At 41.8% G+C, this 18,835-nt stretch overlaps 1 protein-coding gene across 3 annotated transcripts in view; it reads left to right on the plus strand.

Moving 5' to 3' along the window:
* LOC122618975 (putative mediator of RNA polymerase II transcription subunit 12) overlaps nt 1–18,835 on the plus strand; it is a 60,035-nt gene that overhangs the window by 14,759 nt on the left and 26,441 nt on the right. For 2 of the 3 annotated variants that reach the window (XM_043795590.1, XM_043795600.1), the window contains exon 1: nt 9,783–10,469. The exons of the other annotated variant lie outside the window; for it this stretch is intronic. In XM_043795590.1, the coding sequence (XP_043651525.1) occupies nt 9,783–10,469 (687 nt within the window). Of the gene's footprint in view, nt 1–9,782; nt 10,470–18,835 lie in introns of those variants that run through there. 3 annotated transcript variants of the gene reach the window in all.

An 18,835-nucleotide genomic window follows, 5' to 3' on the forward strand; every position in this document is an offset into this window, starting at 1 on the left:
GCAGCTGCTGCACTAGATGCCCGAAATTGAGTTTTTGGCCACGACTTGGATTTATTTGCATAGCAGGCACAAACATTTTAAAGCTTCCACAGGAATGTTTAGTCCGCCAGTTGAGTGAGTCCTGCGAGCAGGCCACTGCGGAAAATAGGGACATGTGAACATTTCTTGATAAAACAAACATATGAAAATGCACCAAACATTTGCAGAAATATTTTAGTTTAGTCTTATTTGTTTAGTTTTCAATGTAAATAAGAAATAGCCACATAACTCTATATTGTGAGGACCATTTATCTTCTAGTTGGCTGACTTAAAAACATGATCCTTGGCAGAAATTTTCTAGCCGTGAATGTTGAAACGTAAGCCGTGTACTGCGGCTTATAAGCTCAGGACTCCTGCGTCCTGCGAGAGTGCGTGTTCACAGTCCTCGGTCCTTGGTGGTCCTTGGTGGCCCTTGGTGGACCATCCGACCATCTGACCATCTAATCCTCGAATGCTGACCATCCGAGGCAGCCGGAGCTGATGTGTAAATGCCGTCATAATGCTCGTACCGACGTCAGCTTGACAGCTCTTCCCAGCCCCGAATTGTAGGCGTGGCACGTGCCTGACCAAAGCATTAGAAGGCTTGTAAAGATGGTAAGGGGAGGGGGAGGGAGCAGGTGAGCTAGAAGCCGTACACACACCCACACACAATGGTCCTCATAGCAGCTTATTAGTATGCAGCTGTGCTCGCCTTTCAGTACCAAGGAATGGTACGAGGATTTCCCAGCCTCCCTGCGCACGAGTGTGTGTGCTCGTGCATTTCCACGCGTGGAAATGCTGGTTCGTGTCTTGATTCAGTTTGTCTTAATTAATTTCCAAAACCATTTGCTGGCGAAATCCCCAAAGAGTGCTCCAAATTAACCTTTACATGCGTTGTTAATCTTCGATTGTTAGTAGCTTAGGAATTCACTTAATGAGGCCAATATTGTGCAATAATAAGTTGAAATAATCGTTGAAATTTTAGATTATATACACGTCTGCCAAATAGAATAACGTGCTTAAATTATTTTTTTAAGATTTGTTAATGGCTTTGGTGCCCATTTTAATATTCTGAAACTTAAGGTACTTGCCCTTCTGCCGACATTTATACATGCAATTTATCCGGAGGCCACAAAAACCCACAGACCAATTTACCAGATGCACGCATTCGTAAAAAAATAGGACAGCGCACAAGAAAAACCCGCAGGTCGCACTTTGCCGTTTGGATTTCGCAGAATTCGCAGTTTTTGATTACATTTCAATCTCATCCAGCCACGGTTCTCGTGGCAGGATATATGAAAAACATAGAACACGCTCTTCAAAAGTATGTGCAACGGCACCGATTTGTGCGAAAAGCGTTTTCCAAGGGGGCCGCTGGGGGTCGAGGGGGAAAATGCATGCGGAAAAACGCAGCTAGGAAATATGTATCAAAATTAAATTGCAATTGAAAACGCAATCACATTTTCGGAGGGAGCGAAAAATTGAGCTGAAATGTTGTTATTTCGCAAGTGATTTTAATGCAGTGACTGTTGCTGCAGTTGTGATTGCAAGTTGATTTGTAACTTGATTTATGCAATTTGTTGCCCGAGCGTGGAAAAATATTCCCAGGCTTTTGGTTTCGGCCATTCCCGGTTATCATTTCGATTGGTTATTCAGTCGGAAGCAGCTTTATCGGAAATAGGGACATGCTGGGCGAGAAAATCCCATCCCACACACACACGCCACATTGGGGCAAACTGAATTTCCCGACTTGATTATGTTGCCATTGGTGAAGGGAAGGGTGATGTCTGATGTGTGATTGATACCCACACCCACATGGACGGGAATGTTTGCTTTCGGATTGATGCTATTTTCGGGAAGAAATTCCGGGAAATTTCAAACAAGCCGTGTGCGTAACATGTACCACATACCTAGAGTTATTTTTAAAAACAATTATTGCAAGATTATCAAATTTGGGGAAATGTTGATTTGAATTCATAGAGCTTGCTCCTTAAATCACATCCACCAAGCCCATTCATAAACCATTTTAATTAGTTCAGATCCCTTGATGCGCCTCCATTTCGTTCGTCTGTCTCTCTGGCACATCTTATGAATGCGCATTTTCCTTCCTTTTTCCCTCATTTCCCAGCTCAGCTGAACTCACGTAATCAAGCCGCTCATTTCCCCAGTCACTAGTAACAAATCCTTCAGCTGGCATTCCCCTTTTAAAACTGCTTAACTTACTGCTTCGGTTACGGAGTGTAGTTGCACTGCCTCCGCCTCCGCCGCCGCCCCCATTTTCCTCCCGCTTTTCCCCAACTTTCCCACTGGTGGGTCTCCTAGCATCACAGCTCATTAATCAACTGGCGTTGGGAGTTGCTCGTGTTGACGTGCACCTCGAAAATGTCACTTTCTTGGGCGGGAAAATTACCAACGCCTCGCCGCCATTGGTGAAACTTTGGTCTTTGGTTGATTAATTGTTTAGTCAGTGATTAGGGAAAACTGTAACCAGCTGCTGGTCAGAAGCAGGAAGCCTTTAAGGTCGATTCCAATTAAAAACGTTCGGGAAACGCTACGAAAACGCGCGCTAGATAAGGCACACGCGATTTCAGCCGCGCTCGCCGTATTGCTTCGTGGTCTCGTTGAAAACCGTCAACAAGCTTTATTGCCACTTCAGTTATGGGTTTTTTTCTGTCATTCCCGATCATCTTTTATTTTTTCAAATTTTGTTATACCCCAGCAAACACTTGAGCTCCCGCTTTTTCGCCTCTTGTGGAAATGCAGCTTGCAATTTTTATCTTGCCTTGCAATTTAGCCTCCTTTCTCCTCGTTCAACTCGTTCGCCTCATTGAGTCCTTTTTCAAGAACAATTCTTTTCACGTATAAGTGTGTGCGTGTTTTTTTCTAGTGCTTTTTCTTCGCATGTGACTGCTGTGCAAGGTTTCATCATCATCAGCATGCTCAAAATGGAAAGCGTCATCGTAAAGAGCCGTTGTCTCATGGCAACGTTTCGTCACCCACAATTTTCCTCTTCAACCCCAGTCTTGTTTTCATTTCCCTATTTTCACCAAGAAAATTCGAATGCCAAACTTTGCAGTTGTCTTCAGCATATGTTAAATGCAATTCTACCACTTAGATTTAAGAACTTATTGCCCTTTTTTGTGTACTAACGAATTCCTTTAAGTAGTTAGTATTTTAGTTACAAAACCTTCTAAATCACATATGAATTTCTAACTTAGTTTTGCGTTGTACGTTTTTCAAACTGTATTTGCATTTGGTTTGTCCAGTTCGTTGGTAAAACTTATATCCAAAATCCAATTTCTCAAGTTTCTGTTCCTGTTAGCGTTATTTGAAGCCAAACTTTGTTTTTATTCTTCTTTTAACTGCCAGCGTATTAAATAATTTTTACTTTCACTTTCTTTCGGCTGTCGTACACTTTCCCCAACCGAGGGAAAACACTTTGCAGCCATTTATGTCTGCTCATGTTGAGCGGAAGAAAAGTTTTTCACACAATTAAGTTGAGCAAAATGCTGCGGCAGACCTGAACCCGAAATTGAAAGAAGTCCTCACAAGGACCTCAAAATTCTACTGCAGCAGCTGCTCCTGACGTTCGTTGTTCGGGATCAACTAGAATGGAAGTAAAACTTGTCTTTCCAAAATTCATGTCCTTATGTTTGTGGTGTGAGTTTTAATATTGTTTATGTAAAGTTCACTAAAGGTGCTGCTTAAAGGTGTGCTTTTAACATACATTCAGAAAGTTAACAAACTTTTTTTACAACATGCATTTCCTACTTCCAAGGTGATATTTTTAAAAATATGAAAAAAGAATAATACTTTTTGTTTAAGAATAATCACAATTGAGTTTCCCCTTGCAAGAGCGGAACATAAACCTTCCCAGAAATCAAAACAACACAGCTAACTATATTTATAAATCATTTCAAGGGGTAAAATCTCCGCCACTTTTAAAACTCAAACGCTGATTGACCGATCCACCATTTAAGTTTCATTTAATTTCATTTTAAATGCACTCGAAACGATTAGGAAAATATATTCGACCTCTCTTCAAGCACTCGAGCGTTGTGTTCTGTTATCGCCGACGTGAAATCATCGTAAAAGTACAAAATGGTAACCAAAAGGTTCGGAAACCAGTGGAAACCGAAATGACTTGGCCGAAATGGCATTGTTATTTGTGGGTTTGGCTGTTTACATTGATTGCTGGCCGAGATACAAAAGCGAGAACGAACGAGTTTTAGTGCCACAGTACATAATGCATATATTTGTGGCCTTTGTTGCCCTGTTGCTTTGTATCCTGTGCTGTGTGCTAGGAATCCTAGGTATTGGAATCCTACCTGAGAACCGGACCCAGCAGCGCACCAGGTCAGGCATCAGCGTTAATCCAATTAGTTAGACAATGCCCTTTGGGATACGGTCTTCGGTATTGGCATTGGGATCACGGGTCTCGTGCGGATCGAATTTTGTGAATACGCCCACGTCAGCCTAACGTCTAATCTCGCCCGCCATTTGTTGATGCACTTAATTAGATGGGCGGAGGATGAGGAACTTGAGGCCAACTGGGAGCCTTTGGCTTGGAGCCCTTTGGAGTCAATTGCTGCTGCTTTGGCACGTCTGCAGTCGGCTGGCTGATTATAGAATATGTCGAAAATGTTCTTGAAACTCAGCTTTGACTAACAGGGCGCACGTTGGCATCGTTAGGGCAGACATTAACTGGAATTGGCTCAAATTGTTTATGACCACTACAGCCGTAAACACAAAGGCCTCACCCCCTTCGGCGCCACATCTATTATAATATTATTGGCCGGTGAAGACAGAGGGATCATCAACTACACATTTTGGGATTATGTTGGTGCGAAGAGGCTGTCGAATTCTGGTGCAGGTTGCAGGAACTCATTATTTCAATGATGTATAATAAATTGAGCTTAGACTAAGGATTATTTTCAAATCTTCTTAATTGTCTTAAGTTATTGAAACAGCAGAGACCTCATTACAATTGGTTAGCAAACAATATTACAATCCTTTCAATAATAATTATGAAGCATCATTTCGCTTCATTAATGGCAACACTCTCCTCGAGATTTATTACTCAGCAGACAGCCTTAAATAAAGCTAAAGCCCCCCACTTTTTCCAGCAGCTTCCTTTTTCCTTCTCGGTTTTCCCAAAGATAGCTGCATTTCTATTTCTGCGATCCACACGCAACCTGCTCCCCAACGCCTTGTTTTCCCCGCCCACTGGAAAATCTCCTCGGCTAATTGCAGCTTCGACGCCTTTCAACACGCTGCAAATGCCGCTTTAATAGCCTCCCCCCGCTGTGGGGATTTCCCCTGCTCATCGGGCTTCTCCTTAAACGCTTCCTGCTTCTGCGTGGAGTATGCAAACTATGTCATTGGGTCTTCTGGTATTTATTTGGGGAATCGGAAAATCTCGGTGCGCGGCTGCACTTTCAGCTCGGGTTGGCTTTTAATGTATTTTCTTGTTAGCTATTTACATTTTCAGCCGCTGCATTTTCCATTGAAAATTGTTGCAGCTTCTGCGGAACGTGGCAACTCGTTAGAGTCTGCATCTCCCCATATCCATTTTATCTCCGCTCACCTTTCACCTTTCTAACTTTGCCCCTTCTGAAAAGGAGAAGGAGAAGGGGAAGGGGCGTGGCAGATCAAGCGTGAGATTTATGCAAATTCTTCGTTGTGCTGACAACGAATTGCCTTCGTTTGGTACACAAGAGTGAACTCTTAAACTCGCATAAATGTTGCTCGTCATGTTGAATTTTAAACTGCTCAAAAATCTTATCGGCAACAGCGATTTTTAAACATCAAGCACTTATTTATAATTTAAAAAGATGGTTTAACAAAAACAATTAGCGTGTATCTGTTTTTTCTTTTTGCGTAATGGTTACGCATCTTCATTGAAACTAATGAGTAGTGTTGGTAATGGAACCACGTCGAAACAGAAATTTTTTAAAAATAATGTGCATAACATTCGTGTAGTAAAGACTTAGTTCACCATAGTCACAAATGAGTTCCTCAAATATACCATGACATTCTAACGTGTATGTTCAACCACCCTACACTGCTGAAACGCACCGTTTCCATATGCCAGGCACTGACCTTTGACTACACGAACTTTTGGACGGCCTTCAAAACAAAAGCCAACGACAAACAGATGTCATTTGATGATGACAAATATTTGAATGCTGACTGGATGTGACCCCTTCCTTTCGCCGTCCAGCAATCTGTCTCACTCTGTTGTCAGCTATCTCTGTCTTTGACCCCCGGGGGGCAACCGGAAATAGCGTTGCTCTTTAACTGGGGCTAGGTACCCTTTTTTGTGTTTTCTGACTGGGGTTAGGGTTTGGTTAGGGTTTCTGGCCTTGGGCCGTGGCAGTTTTATCTCGAGTCAATTTGCTTTTCCCCTCATCATTTGCGAGCTAAGCGGTTTAGGGCAATGAAAAGTTGTGCCCCGGAAAACGCTGGAAAAGTGTCATAGATCAGCACTGCTGGTGGGCAAACTGCTTTCAATAATTACCCGGAAGTGTCTGTCAGATAGTGAATATCTCAATCGTATCAATACCCAGCCTCGCAGGAGCTCATCTCAATTAGGGGATGACTTTGTTCTCGACCTGGTTTCGATTTCAAATTGAGTTATTTCTCCTCCGCTGTGCTGGCTTCCTATCAATTTCAAATTTGATTTTTATGATTTCGATGGCGTCTCATTTCTCATGCCAATCCTCGTTTGCGGTTCCCTTTCCCTATCCCCATCTCCATCCCGATGCCTCATTTGCATTTTGTATTGAATTCGATTTCATTTCTTTCGGCAGCTGCTGTCCCTGCAATTCCCCTCGCAATCCGAATGGCAACTTAGGCAAATTGAATGCGGTAAATGTGAATCGCAATACAAAAAAATTGTGGCGGAGTAAAACAAAGCTAATGCCAAGGGCAATGTGGAAGAGCCGTCCTCGGTGGAAAATGATTTCGCCGGCGATTTGATTTGGCTATAAATACAGCGCCAGATCCATTACACAATGCCCGTCGCAGCTAATGGAGCAGACTCCTCTTTTACCTATGGGCTTTAATATTCAGCCCGCCTGTCTACGTGGATTCATTTTAATTAGCGGCTGCAGCAAACATTAAATGAAAATGCAGTTGGCGCCTCGCCGTGAGAAAAACGGCAACGCGGCTAGGGCTGGAGCAAAATAAAAGCTAAAGAACAGAGGTGGAGAAAGTCACAGCGCAGCATTGAAGTCAGAAATACTCTATAAAATTTGAACATTTCAGGAAGAAAGAACAAAGTTCACATATTTTTAATAATTTAAAGAGTAATGTGAAATATGATCTTAATCAAGCCTAAAGTATATTTGGAAGAGATTAATCTTATATATTTTATATTAATGTTTAAGGAAAGTTGGCATTAATTTTAAGTCATTATCAGGCTAACTGGTTAGGGTATTGAAAGTTAATAAAGTGTAACGACTATGCGCCGGCTTTCACCAGGTTCCAAGCACAAGAAAATCACCACACGAGGTCCGCTGTGTAAATGGGGATTGGGTGGGGCATCCTCGACTGGGTGGGCTCCATGGCGATGGTACTGCTGCTGGTGCTGCTGCTGCCACTGCTGTATGTGCAACATAATAATTTGTAAACATTTATCAATTATGCAGCAACAGCAGGAGCGGCGCAATAACAGCAATACCCTGATCATCCCCTTCCCCCCGAAACGCTTCCCCGTGCACACAAAGTTCTTCTAGCCGTGGCCAACTGGCCACATAAATTTCCCCGCCAGCCACCAACGCCACTCAGCGGGGCGCCTCGCCACACTGAGAACAAATTGGGATGCCATGAGGAAATTCAATTATATGTTGATGTTTCAAAAGACAAATTAAGTGACATAATCCTAAGATCAGGATATGGTGTTAAATAAATATTGCTTAGTTTCCAGACCAAATGCAATAGGATTTTGTGCAGTGCAGATGAGCGGAAAGTTATCTGAAGAGGCAATAGTGGGCTGCACATTCCAGGGGCGTTTTCGGCTTTGACTTTGGCGGTTTTCTGGCCTGGGCGTTGATTCGCCTGACCAAACATGCAATTAAGTGCAAGTGGGCAACACCTCTGCCTCGGCCATGTCGTCGTCGTCATCATCATCATGATACTCCAGGGGTAAGGGTGGACAGTTGGGCAGCTGGGCAGGTGAGTTCAGAGGATTATAATGCGTGCCCGCAGCTCGGCAACTGGAATGCCCTTGCGGAGTCCATCAATCAGCCAGCAGGCCCACTTGCTGACACCAACAACTGCGAAAAGTGCATCACACAATGGGTGGGTCATCATCAACGTGACCGAGACCTAATCCCAGGCATCTGCCAAAGCGGCAGGTGCCAAAATCCCCGAGAGCCGGAGTGCCAAGTGCCCAGAGCCAAGTCCTCTGGGTGTTCCAAGATCCCGGAGAGGAGCCATCGTGCTGGCTGACAATGGCATGTCTGAGCTAATTCCTGTGAATTATGGAGCGTGCTTAGGGCCACGAAATATTTCAGGAAGTGTGGGTGGAATCCGATTCCATCACATTTTTCATGGGAGTAACATAAAATTGTTATATTTAATATAAAATATCTCATCAATCGACACTTCATAATTGTTGTAGCAGGGCTTTTCAGAAATGAATTATAATTAGTTTCGTGTTTTGTGTGGCAAGTTGGGCTGATTGCACTTTAATGGTTGCACCTACAGCGCTGTAAAATTGACTTTCCGACGCACATCAAAGATTTCCCCAGAAACCATTAAATCCCGCTGCTCAAGAATGTTAATCTTTCGAAGAGAACTAGTTCGATGCAGCTGAATTAGTTGAACAAACAATCAAAAGTGCAATTTTCGAGCGTAGCAGCATGTTGCAGACGCCGCGGCAGCATGTTGCCAGGTGCTGCTGCACCACACACGCACACACGCGCACTGTGTTGCCGGTCAGCTGTTCTCTGTTTACAATCCACACGGCACAGTGAGGGGAAATGTTGCCAATGTAAAAGGCAATGTTGCCGGCGCAACATTTGCTGCGAGCATTTTCTCGTTTTTCGAAAATTTTCAGCATTCAACGGTCTATCACTCTGGCCGTCGGTTCGTTCGCCATCTGAAGTGTCGTTTGTGTGCCTGCGTGTGTCCGCACATGTATCTGTATCTACGTCCGTGAGTGCGTCTGCTGTATCCGACTATCCGAGTATCCGAGTACCCGAATCTTTGTATCTTTGAATCTTTGTGGATTGTGAAATGGCCAACAGGCAGCACGCGTGTTTCTAAGTTTTTCCCAACAATCTCTTGAACTTGCTCCCAAAAAAAATTACTTGGCATTTGGCAATCAATTGTTTGTCTAGCCGATTTCCTCGGCGTCTGTGTGCGCTAGTATTCTCTTGGCCTCCAATTAAAACCAAATGATTCACAAAGCGGCTTTTTTCATTCACAAAAAATGCGTGACACACTTTTCGGTTAGCTTATGATTTATGCCACGCTTGTCACATTAACAACAACCGCCAAATGTTTTAAACAAGCCACGAAAATCTCCGAGATTCCGTGGAAATATTTCAACATTTCTCAAAAGATTTGTGTAGTGAAGCATAGAAAAATTACAAAAAGTGTACGGCAATTAATTACAGAACCCGCAATTAATTAAAATTGAACTAGAAGCAAATCGATTTGTAAAGTGCAATATAATAGAATGGAATAAAATAGGGTAAAATAGTTGAAAAAGTTTACGGCAATTAATAAAAGAGACGGAGCAGTGTCTGAACAAAATGCACTTAAATACCCTGCAACTTGCCTTGATTTTCTTGAGCTTCGTACGCCTGGAGGCGCAGGCTAATGTGCAGAATAATGGCTGGCAGAAGGTGTTGTCTGATGACTTCAGACGAGAACGTGATAAAAGTTCAGCCAGAACGCGCCGGAATCCGCAGGAGGAATTGCGCCTGAGACACGAGCAGCACCATCTGCGCCTGCAGCAACATCAGATGGCGTGGGAGCTGGAGTTGCAACGCCAGTTGCAGCAGCATCTGCTCCAGCAGCAGGAGCAGCAGGAGGAGCAGTTGCAGCAGAGCCGGCCAGTGCGTCATCATCAGCATAAATCTCATACCAAGGAGCTGGCCAAGGAGAAGCCCATTAGACAGGCACCAAGTTTCGGCGATGACAAGCCCAAGACTGTGCAGAAGCGCAGACTACACTACAACGAGTACGATAACGAAGATCTCGAGCTGCACACCATCGAAACGGGCGATCAGGGGGCCTTCTCCCCGCGGCAGTGGCAGCAAATCGAGATTGCCCATCGGCGGCAGAAGGAGCAACATCAATTGCAGTTGCTGGCGCAGCGACAACAGCAGCGACAACTGCTGACAACGACAACGACAACGGCAGTGGCAATGGCAATGGCAGCGGCAACAACAGCGAAAACAACGGAACCCAATGATGCCAAATCGAAGGATAATGATGTGAGTGAGTCCGAGGGGATTCGATTTAATGGGTTGGACGCAGAGCAGGAAGTATTTTGGACAGCAAAGTGGGATTCTGGGGAATCTCGGTGTGCTTGGGTGCCTGGCATACTTGGAATTTCGGTAATCTTTTGTGTTTTCGTAAACATGTTTTGTTCTTGCCCCCACAACTCAAGTTCTCAGCAAGCTTTTACTGCCCTTACTTCCACTTCATAAACTAGAATGAGGGAAAGACAAATTGAAGTTCCCTATAAAGTAAAAAGGATAAATATAATACAAATATCAAACAAACAACAAATTAAAGCTAATTGCTGGCAACGAACATTCCATTTAAATTAATTTGCAAACTCAGCGTTCGAGATCAATCAATTAGAACTCTAATTAGGCAATGCAAAACTACGGCATTACTTCTCTGATTTCCCTCGCTGTGCAATACGTCCATGCAAATATAACAACTATTTTTGTATAATTTGATTAGTGATAAATGCAATAAATCGCTTTGCTGACAGCTGGCGATTCAGATTAACATTAAAAAGCTCTGACAAGAACTTCTACTTACATATGTGCATTTTGAATAGTTTTAAATTTGCCAAGCGGTTTGCACTTTTCATTTCAATTAGATTACCTCTCTTCGGATTCCTCACCCTCTATTTCATTTCATTTGATTCCATATCATTTCTTTTCTTTTCTTTCTTTGTACTTGTGCCCGCAGAATTTGCCACTTGGCATACAAATTAATTTGTTTTAATTGCGAGTGCTCGGCACGTTCCTTTCAGATCTTTTCGAGCCGATTAGGCAGCTTTTTTGTGATTATTAATTGCTCTGGGTAATTGTTCAGATTCAATTGAGATTTATGCGATCGAATGTTCTGGCAACGCAATGCGGCTTCACCAATTAAATGCGTATTAATTGCAAAATGCCAATGATCTGGAAATCATATTCTCCTTCGCTTACAGACTCAATGATGATTATCTAAGAGGTGTTGAAATGTTCATTGAGTGGAAATGTTTTATGACTTAAGGGCGACATTTATGAAATAACTTTGTTAGTCGCGAAGATTCTAGAGTATTTGAGAACTTAACTTAAAAGCAAACAGCATACAAAATAAGTTTATTTTAAGCAAAAAGCTGCCAAGCAAACAAAGCACTCGTATGTTTACCCAACCACGCTTTCATTTATTACAGCAAAATGATTTATGCAATACTCTAAATTAAACATAAATTTAAGCTTCTAGGATACATGCAGCGTTTTATAAAAAATTGCTGGTTTAATGTTCTAATAAATTTACCCCTAATACACTTCTCTTATCTGAAACTAAATTCATGATTAATCTATTAACTGCATTAACAACCACTGCATTTTCATAATTTAGTAACATTTTCCCAGAGATTTACAATCGAAATTATCAGCATATTATATATAATTTATGGTTGTTGCTACGCTTAGCTTTACCACTTTAAATTAGATTCTTTTTCTGGATTTCCTCGGCTGTTTTAACGATGTGCTAACTCACATTTAGGGCATAAACAATTAATGCATCTAATTATAACAGCGAGTGTGCGACTTCTTTTATCTCGGACTTTTCGATTTCTTGGCCTCTCCAAAGTGCTTAGATATACTCGTCGATACTTCACTCCGCCTTCGTCTTCTACATATATATTTTCTCGCTTCCCCCTGCTTTGCCACCCACTTTTATTTGGCGCCTTTGGCTTAAACAGCCAGCAGTCAGTTTTATTTGCTTTTCAAATCGATTCCCAACACTTTCACTTCTCCTCCAACGTACTCCCATTTCCCTGGCACTTTTCCCTGTGCCCCTCGCTTTTCCTGTGTGGTTGGTGCTGCAACTTTTGCAATCAGTCTATTAGCTCGAATTCGTTCTGCTTCACTGGCAGCACACACTCCACCCCACCCACGACCCACTGCCTCCCCCCGGATTTTCCACCCGCCCTCCTCCACCCAGAGGATTTTCTCGGGAGCCACTTCAAACATTTTGGCGGGCGTAAACAAACGCAGCTGCAGCTTCGGTGGGGAAAATGGAAGGCACTGCCTCTTGCACATTCAATTAATTCAAAGCATTAAAACAATTAAACGTTTGTGGCTTCATTGACTTGGCCGCCCCCTGCCACGCCCCCCTTTGCTAAATGCATGCCCCCACACGTCCCCGCCCCCACGCTTTGTGACCCAATTTTCACACAAATTAGTGCAGCTAATTTTTAATGATGATTTTTTTCGGTTCAGCCACTTTACTTGGCATTTTTCATAATTTCCACTACCACTCTTCATTTTTCCGCTCCGTAATATTTTATTTTTAGGAAATTTATTATGGCCGACAAGTGCAGTTGAAAAAAACACGAAAAGCTGGGAAAATCTGATCTATTTTTTAGGAAGTTTGATGGAAATTTTTAGAGTGGAGATGAAAATAAAAAAGGTCACTTGCCATTGCAACAATTTTTTAGGATGAAGTGGCATGGATTCCCCAGCGCCATGCGTTTTAACTCATTTGCACCTAATTGTCATGCAAAAGAGAGCAAAAATGTGCAAAGGAAAACTGGGAAAAGTAGAACAAAAATAAAATTCCACACCGGCAGGAGAATTGCCACCAATTTACAAAAAAAAAACACCTTTCAAGATAGCATTTGCTGTGCAGAAACCAAAGAAAATCCAACCACCAAAATCCCTACCAATTTTTTAAACACCAAAGTTGTTGACTTAATCTGCATTTTGTCTGGCATTGCCCGCTTTTCACATTTTCATTCAGCTGGTCAGCGAAAAGCGTGGCCAAAGCAATGAATGAAAATTCAGCATGGCTCCACGCCTGTGTCAAGATTTTCCCCCAGAGAAATGGAAATGTATGAGATACAAAGAAAGAGAGAGAGAAACGCAGTGTCCAAAAGAATTTCGATAGAAACAGTATTTGCATTTTCTAAAGTAATGTAACGAGATGGAAAAATCTCGAAAGGATTTATGTGCGGGAGGGTCCTAAACAAATTTTCATTCAACTCGCAGATTTAGTAAAATGATAAATGGATATGTTGAAGGGCTAATTAAACTTATGTGCATGTAGTCTAGTGTAAATAATATTCATAAGCTTTTGTGAAATCCTATGTCAACATAAAATTGATATGGGTAACATTAGATTTATTTATGGAATAACTTTATGGAATAGAATACAATGCTGTATAAAGCAGACCCCATTCTTTCTCAAGTTTATCGTAGCAGATCGTATATCATCCTTTGAGTGGGAAAGTTTTAGTATGCCTACTCCCCTCTTTCTGTGGACCAGCATCCCCTTGAAGTCCTGCTAATTCTTTGTCACCTTAAGCACAACAAAGAACCCTCTTCGTTTTTTGCCTGCATTCTGCCTTTTGTTAAATAGTCGGTTTGTTTTTTGCGGCGCCTCATTTCGCACATTTTCTCTGTTTTTCCCCATTTTCCCCAACATTGTGTTGTGCCCAGCTGTCCAGCTTTTCAGCGACCAAACAAAGCGAGGCCGCATTTCCCTACCCCCATACCATATATACGCATTTTCCAGCATTTTCCCTCTAGCATGGCATTAGTTCCGCACAGGTTTTTCCACTGCAGCTCCTTCTTTCTCATTTATGCAGTCCGTTTTTCAGTACAAAAATGTTGTTTTCCTCTTGCGGAGGCGCCTTTCCTTAATTTTTTCCTACAGTTCCTCAACCAATTTGTGTGTTAGCATTGTAAATTGCATTTGTTTTTTGTCCCCGTTTTATTTTACATTATTTGGCTTTTTACATCTTGTGTCTACAGCAGCCTGCATATTTCCCTATTTATTTTAGTAGACGTCGGTTCTCTGTGCACTGTGAAAATAAAAGGCTACGGAAATTTAAGTAGTGCTTAAACAAACCTATTAAATCAAGATCATTTGAGATTTTCATTCCCTATTTTACTTGTTTCTCCCACGGTTCTAATTTCTTTAGGGATGTATATCGTTATTTGTATTTGGTCATCATTGCCCGCTTCTTTTTGGCCCCACTGAATTTTCCTTTTACCCCCTGGTGTCCCTTGTGTCGCTTTAAGCGCTTTTATTACCCGCAATTTGCGCATTTTCACTTTTAGTTTTAATTAACTAAAAATTTGTGCGACGGCCACGCCCTCCGCCCCGTCGCTTTGCCACAAAAATTTGCCCGCGGCCCCAGCAGCTTACCAACGTGCCTCCGACTCCGACTCCGCGTTTCCTTCTTCCTTTTTCCTTTTTGATTTTCCATTTTTCATTTTGCATTTTTCTTGTTTCGTGCTTGGCATGAGCAGAATAAAATTTTTGTTTTTCGCTATTTTATTTGGCGTCCCCGTTTTTTATTTTTACCATTTCTCGCACCGCGCCCGCCTTGCATTAAATTTGTGTTTATGTTTTCCTCACAATTTCTGTGCCATATTCTGTTGGTTTATTTTCCGGCACGCTTCTGTGTATTTTTTAGGTTTGCTCACAATTTTAATTATTTGCCAGTCGAGAAGGGGAAGTCCTGTTCAGTTGAGTTGCTTGTATTTATTGTGCAAGGGCTTCAAACAGTCTGGCCTGAAGGAGTTTTCCCCCTGCCATCCGCTTTGCATTTCCCCACTTAGTTTTCCTCATTTCACATCCACGTTCAGAAGCCAATGATGGCAGAAATGTTTGCACTGCTTTTGTTTAGAATGCAAAGTCATTGGATGGAGACTACAGTGCATCCTGTGATAATGCGATTACCGACTGAAAATTGTTATATTTTCAAGATCGATTGCATGGCAAATGTAAATAAAGCTTTATTGCCGAGTGACTACTGTACCTCGTTGGCGCTGGTCAGCATTGCTCACATAGTATCTCGTCGGCTTGTGGCTTTAATTAAACTGAACTGAACTCAACTTTCCGACACTTTGTTAAGACAACAACAGACACTGGAAGTTATACTTATATATGTATAGTATATCTCTCCCTCGGGCCTTTGTTCTGCAAACTAATTAAACATTGGAAGTGGCCCAACCGCATGGCTCCAAATGTATTCATACCCCTTTGGTTCTTGCCACTATTAATTTATTTTAAATCGCTTTCGTTGTTCTCGGTTTTTTACACTGCTCTCTTCCACTCCAATTACTGGGTGACCCGTCTCGTCCTCGTCTTTCCTCGTGGACTTTAGGTGATTGATGACTCCACTGAATTGGAGGTAACTTCATTTTGATTGCCTTGTCGAATTTGAGCGGCACACTGGCACATCATTTGTTTGGTGCTGTTTTGTTTTGCCGGCAATTTCAATGCGAGCACCGAAACATTCCCCCAATGCGATTGGCTTTTCAATTTCCCCCCAAAAAGATATAATAATACTCGCTTTTCTTTACTCTCCTGTGCGGGACTGGGCCATTAATCACGTTGGAGTCGCCTCGAATGTTGGTGGTCTTGACGTTTGCAACTCGCTTTGTAGGCCTTTCTTTGCTTTCTTTGGCAGCGAACACACACAAATTTGTTACGGTCCCCGCACCAATTGATTTGTGTTTACACATCTAAGACATCATCAAAATGCTGTTCAATAGCGGGGGATAGGGTGGAAATAATTGTATAATTTTTTGTATAAATACTGTCATTGTTCGACCTCCAATGGGGTGACATCAGATAAAGGGATTGAGAAATGAAGAAGATTCATTGGGATGTTCAGCTTGAAAAGGCTAAATAAAACATGTAAATTGGGAAATGATATATAATATATTAACTAATAAAATGTATAATAAAGGGCAAACCATTAATCAAAAGTTGTTTACAGTGGGCATGGTGATTTGCCCATATTATTATACACATTTTTATGTTAATGTTTCCACTGCTTTAATGAAAGATAGATCGTTATTGCTATTTATATTGTTACATGGAATCCCAAAAACTTCTTTAAGCTTATTGCATCGTCAATAAATTTTCATCAGGATTTGTTTATACATACAGGAATAAATATGAGTATTCGAACTGTGTTGTTATTCTTTCTTGTTTATCTTAGTGTGTAAATTCCACCTTGAAATCAGGAAAGTTCCATTTGCATTGACTTGAGTTCAACGCCCCATTGTCCACCTGAACTTACTTTTTTCCATTCCCACACATTTACGTTACTGCAGCAACTATTTCCAAGTGCAAGTGCCACTTTTTACTTGCAATAAACACTCGAGGTGAAAAGCAATTGTACGGCTCTGGAAATAGTAAACAAAGAATTTCGACCGAGTGGGCAATAGCTACCAGAAATCCGAGCCAGTAATCGAAAAGCCCAGAGCAAAGAGAATCAAATTTTTCCCACCCCAAAAGTGAAAAACCCGAAAGGTCGAGCAAGAATGAAAGGAAAAACTTCGCCCAGAAAATCTATGAAAAATCTTTTGGCAAGCCATTAAATATGCCTAGCTGACGAGTGCTCTTCGATTGTTCCAATCCAGTGCAAATGTCTCAATCGCCCAGCAAAAGTTAATGAAGCCCAACAATGTGCATGTCGAGCAACCAAATGAAGCCAATCGAGAATCGAGACATCACTCATCGACGAGGGTTCTCCAATTCTTCTGGTTGAGGAGACACAGCCCGGAGAAAAATCAAACAATTTCCCAAGCCAGCCCATGCAAATTTGAGAAAAGGTAGCTGAGCTGGAAAGTAATATTATTAATGAGCTAAGGAGGCAAAAGTTGCCGATTATGGGATGCTCTAAAGGAAGAGGAGAAAACAATTCATCTTCTTGGTGTTTATTGACCAAACACTTAGGAAGTTCGAATGGTAAATAATGGTTGATAAATAAATGGAAACCATTTAATTGAAAACCGAAATAAGCTCATTACATTTAAGGTATTAATACTGAAGTTAGACTGAATATAAAGTTTGTCTGGCAACTGGTAATACTAAGAATATTGTACCAATTACAATTAGTGTTCTCCTTAGAAAAACTAAATTGTTTAATGAAAATTAATTAAATTAAAATCGATTTCCTGGAATTCCCCAAGATATAAGTTTAATTTTCACCACCCCGCCTGGGAATAACTCTTGTCCACTGGGTTTCCCGACTAACGAAACTGCTCGGTGACAAGTTGCCCCTCTCGTAATACCGTCGGATTTGGTTATTGAATTTCTGGGAAAATTTAATTGACTACCGAAAAGCGACCAAAACGAAAAATGAAACACGAAGCCCTCGTCAAATCTTTCAACTGACATAAACTGATTGAATATGCGGGCGGTCGAAGAGATACAGATAGAGATAGAGATTGAGAAAGAGAAAGGGAGAGAGTGGGAGACAATGTTTGAGTTGCCAACGGCGATTCACAGATTGCATCCGATAGATACACAGATACACAGAAACACGGATACTCGGATAGCTGGGGAGCTGGAGTTGCACTGAAGTGGCAATCGCCAAGTGCACACGCATTGAGTCATTCATTCAGGCATTCCAACACTCATGCCGACTGTCGGGCGTTTAGTCAACCGCACAATGTTGCCCTCTAACGAATCGGGCAAGAAAGATACTATCTGCCAGATACTTTCGCATGCAGCTCAGCTAACTGAATTTATGTCTGCTGCAAAGACACAGAAACAGAACCAGACCCAGATAGTGATGATGATCCACAAGATGACTGGCTGACAGGCCGTTGATGGGTGGCCTGCTCTGAACTCTGCACCACATGTTGACTTCTTGTCTCGTTTCTGTCGGATAAACTTGTTATCATGCCTCGTGCATTTTTCTCTACATTTGCTCTTGGCGCCTAGGTCGTGTTTTTAATTCTCAGCCTAATTAAATCATCTGGCCAAGCCGCCCCTCCCCGCCCCGCACCGTCCTCTCTAATAAATTATTATCCGCCCCGCGGCAATTTGTGGGTCATATTTCGACCAAATTTATGACAGCTTCGTTTCAGACTTGTGCTAAGTAGAACCAACCATAAATTGCGAGCAGACTTCTGAGTGCCACTAGCAGGTTGAGTTGAAGTTGGAGCTCTCAGCTCGAATCGCCAAAGTGCCTGAGTGGATTTTGTTAAGTAAGAACCCATAAATGTCAGGGAAATCGCATAAAGTTTTGCATCATATTCATTGGTGCAAATTCAATGGACTGTAAACCTAAGACATATATAAAAATATCATAGATAAAGCTATACCAATTTTAACTTATTTTGTTTGTGCCAGAAATATATTTTATGAGCTCATAATTATAAATATTTAATTTCCTACCACTTTCTCTCTTAAAGTCCAACCCAATTTAATAATCCTATTCAATCAATTATCCATCCAGCTAAAATTCGGTTTACAGCTCTATCAAATTTCATATCTTTCGAGATCTTTGACCCATTTCCCCACCCCATAACCAAACCCATAAAAAGGCATTTATATCCAAAAACTATTACTTATCTAATAAACGGCAGTAAAAACCCCC

This window comes from Drosophila teissieri, chromosome 2L, assembly GCF_016746235.2.
Source record: "Drosophila teissieri strain GT53w chromosome 2L, Prin_Dtei_1.1, whole genome shotgun sequence".
NCBI lineage: Eukaryota > Metazoa > Arthropoda > Insecta > Diptera > Drosophilidae > Drosophila > Drosophila teissieri.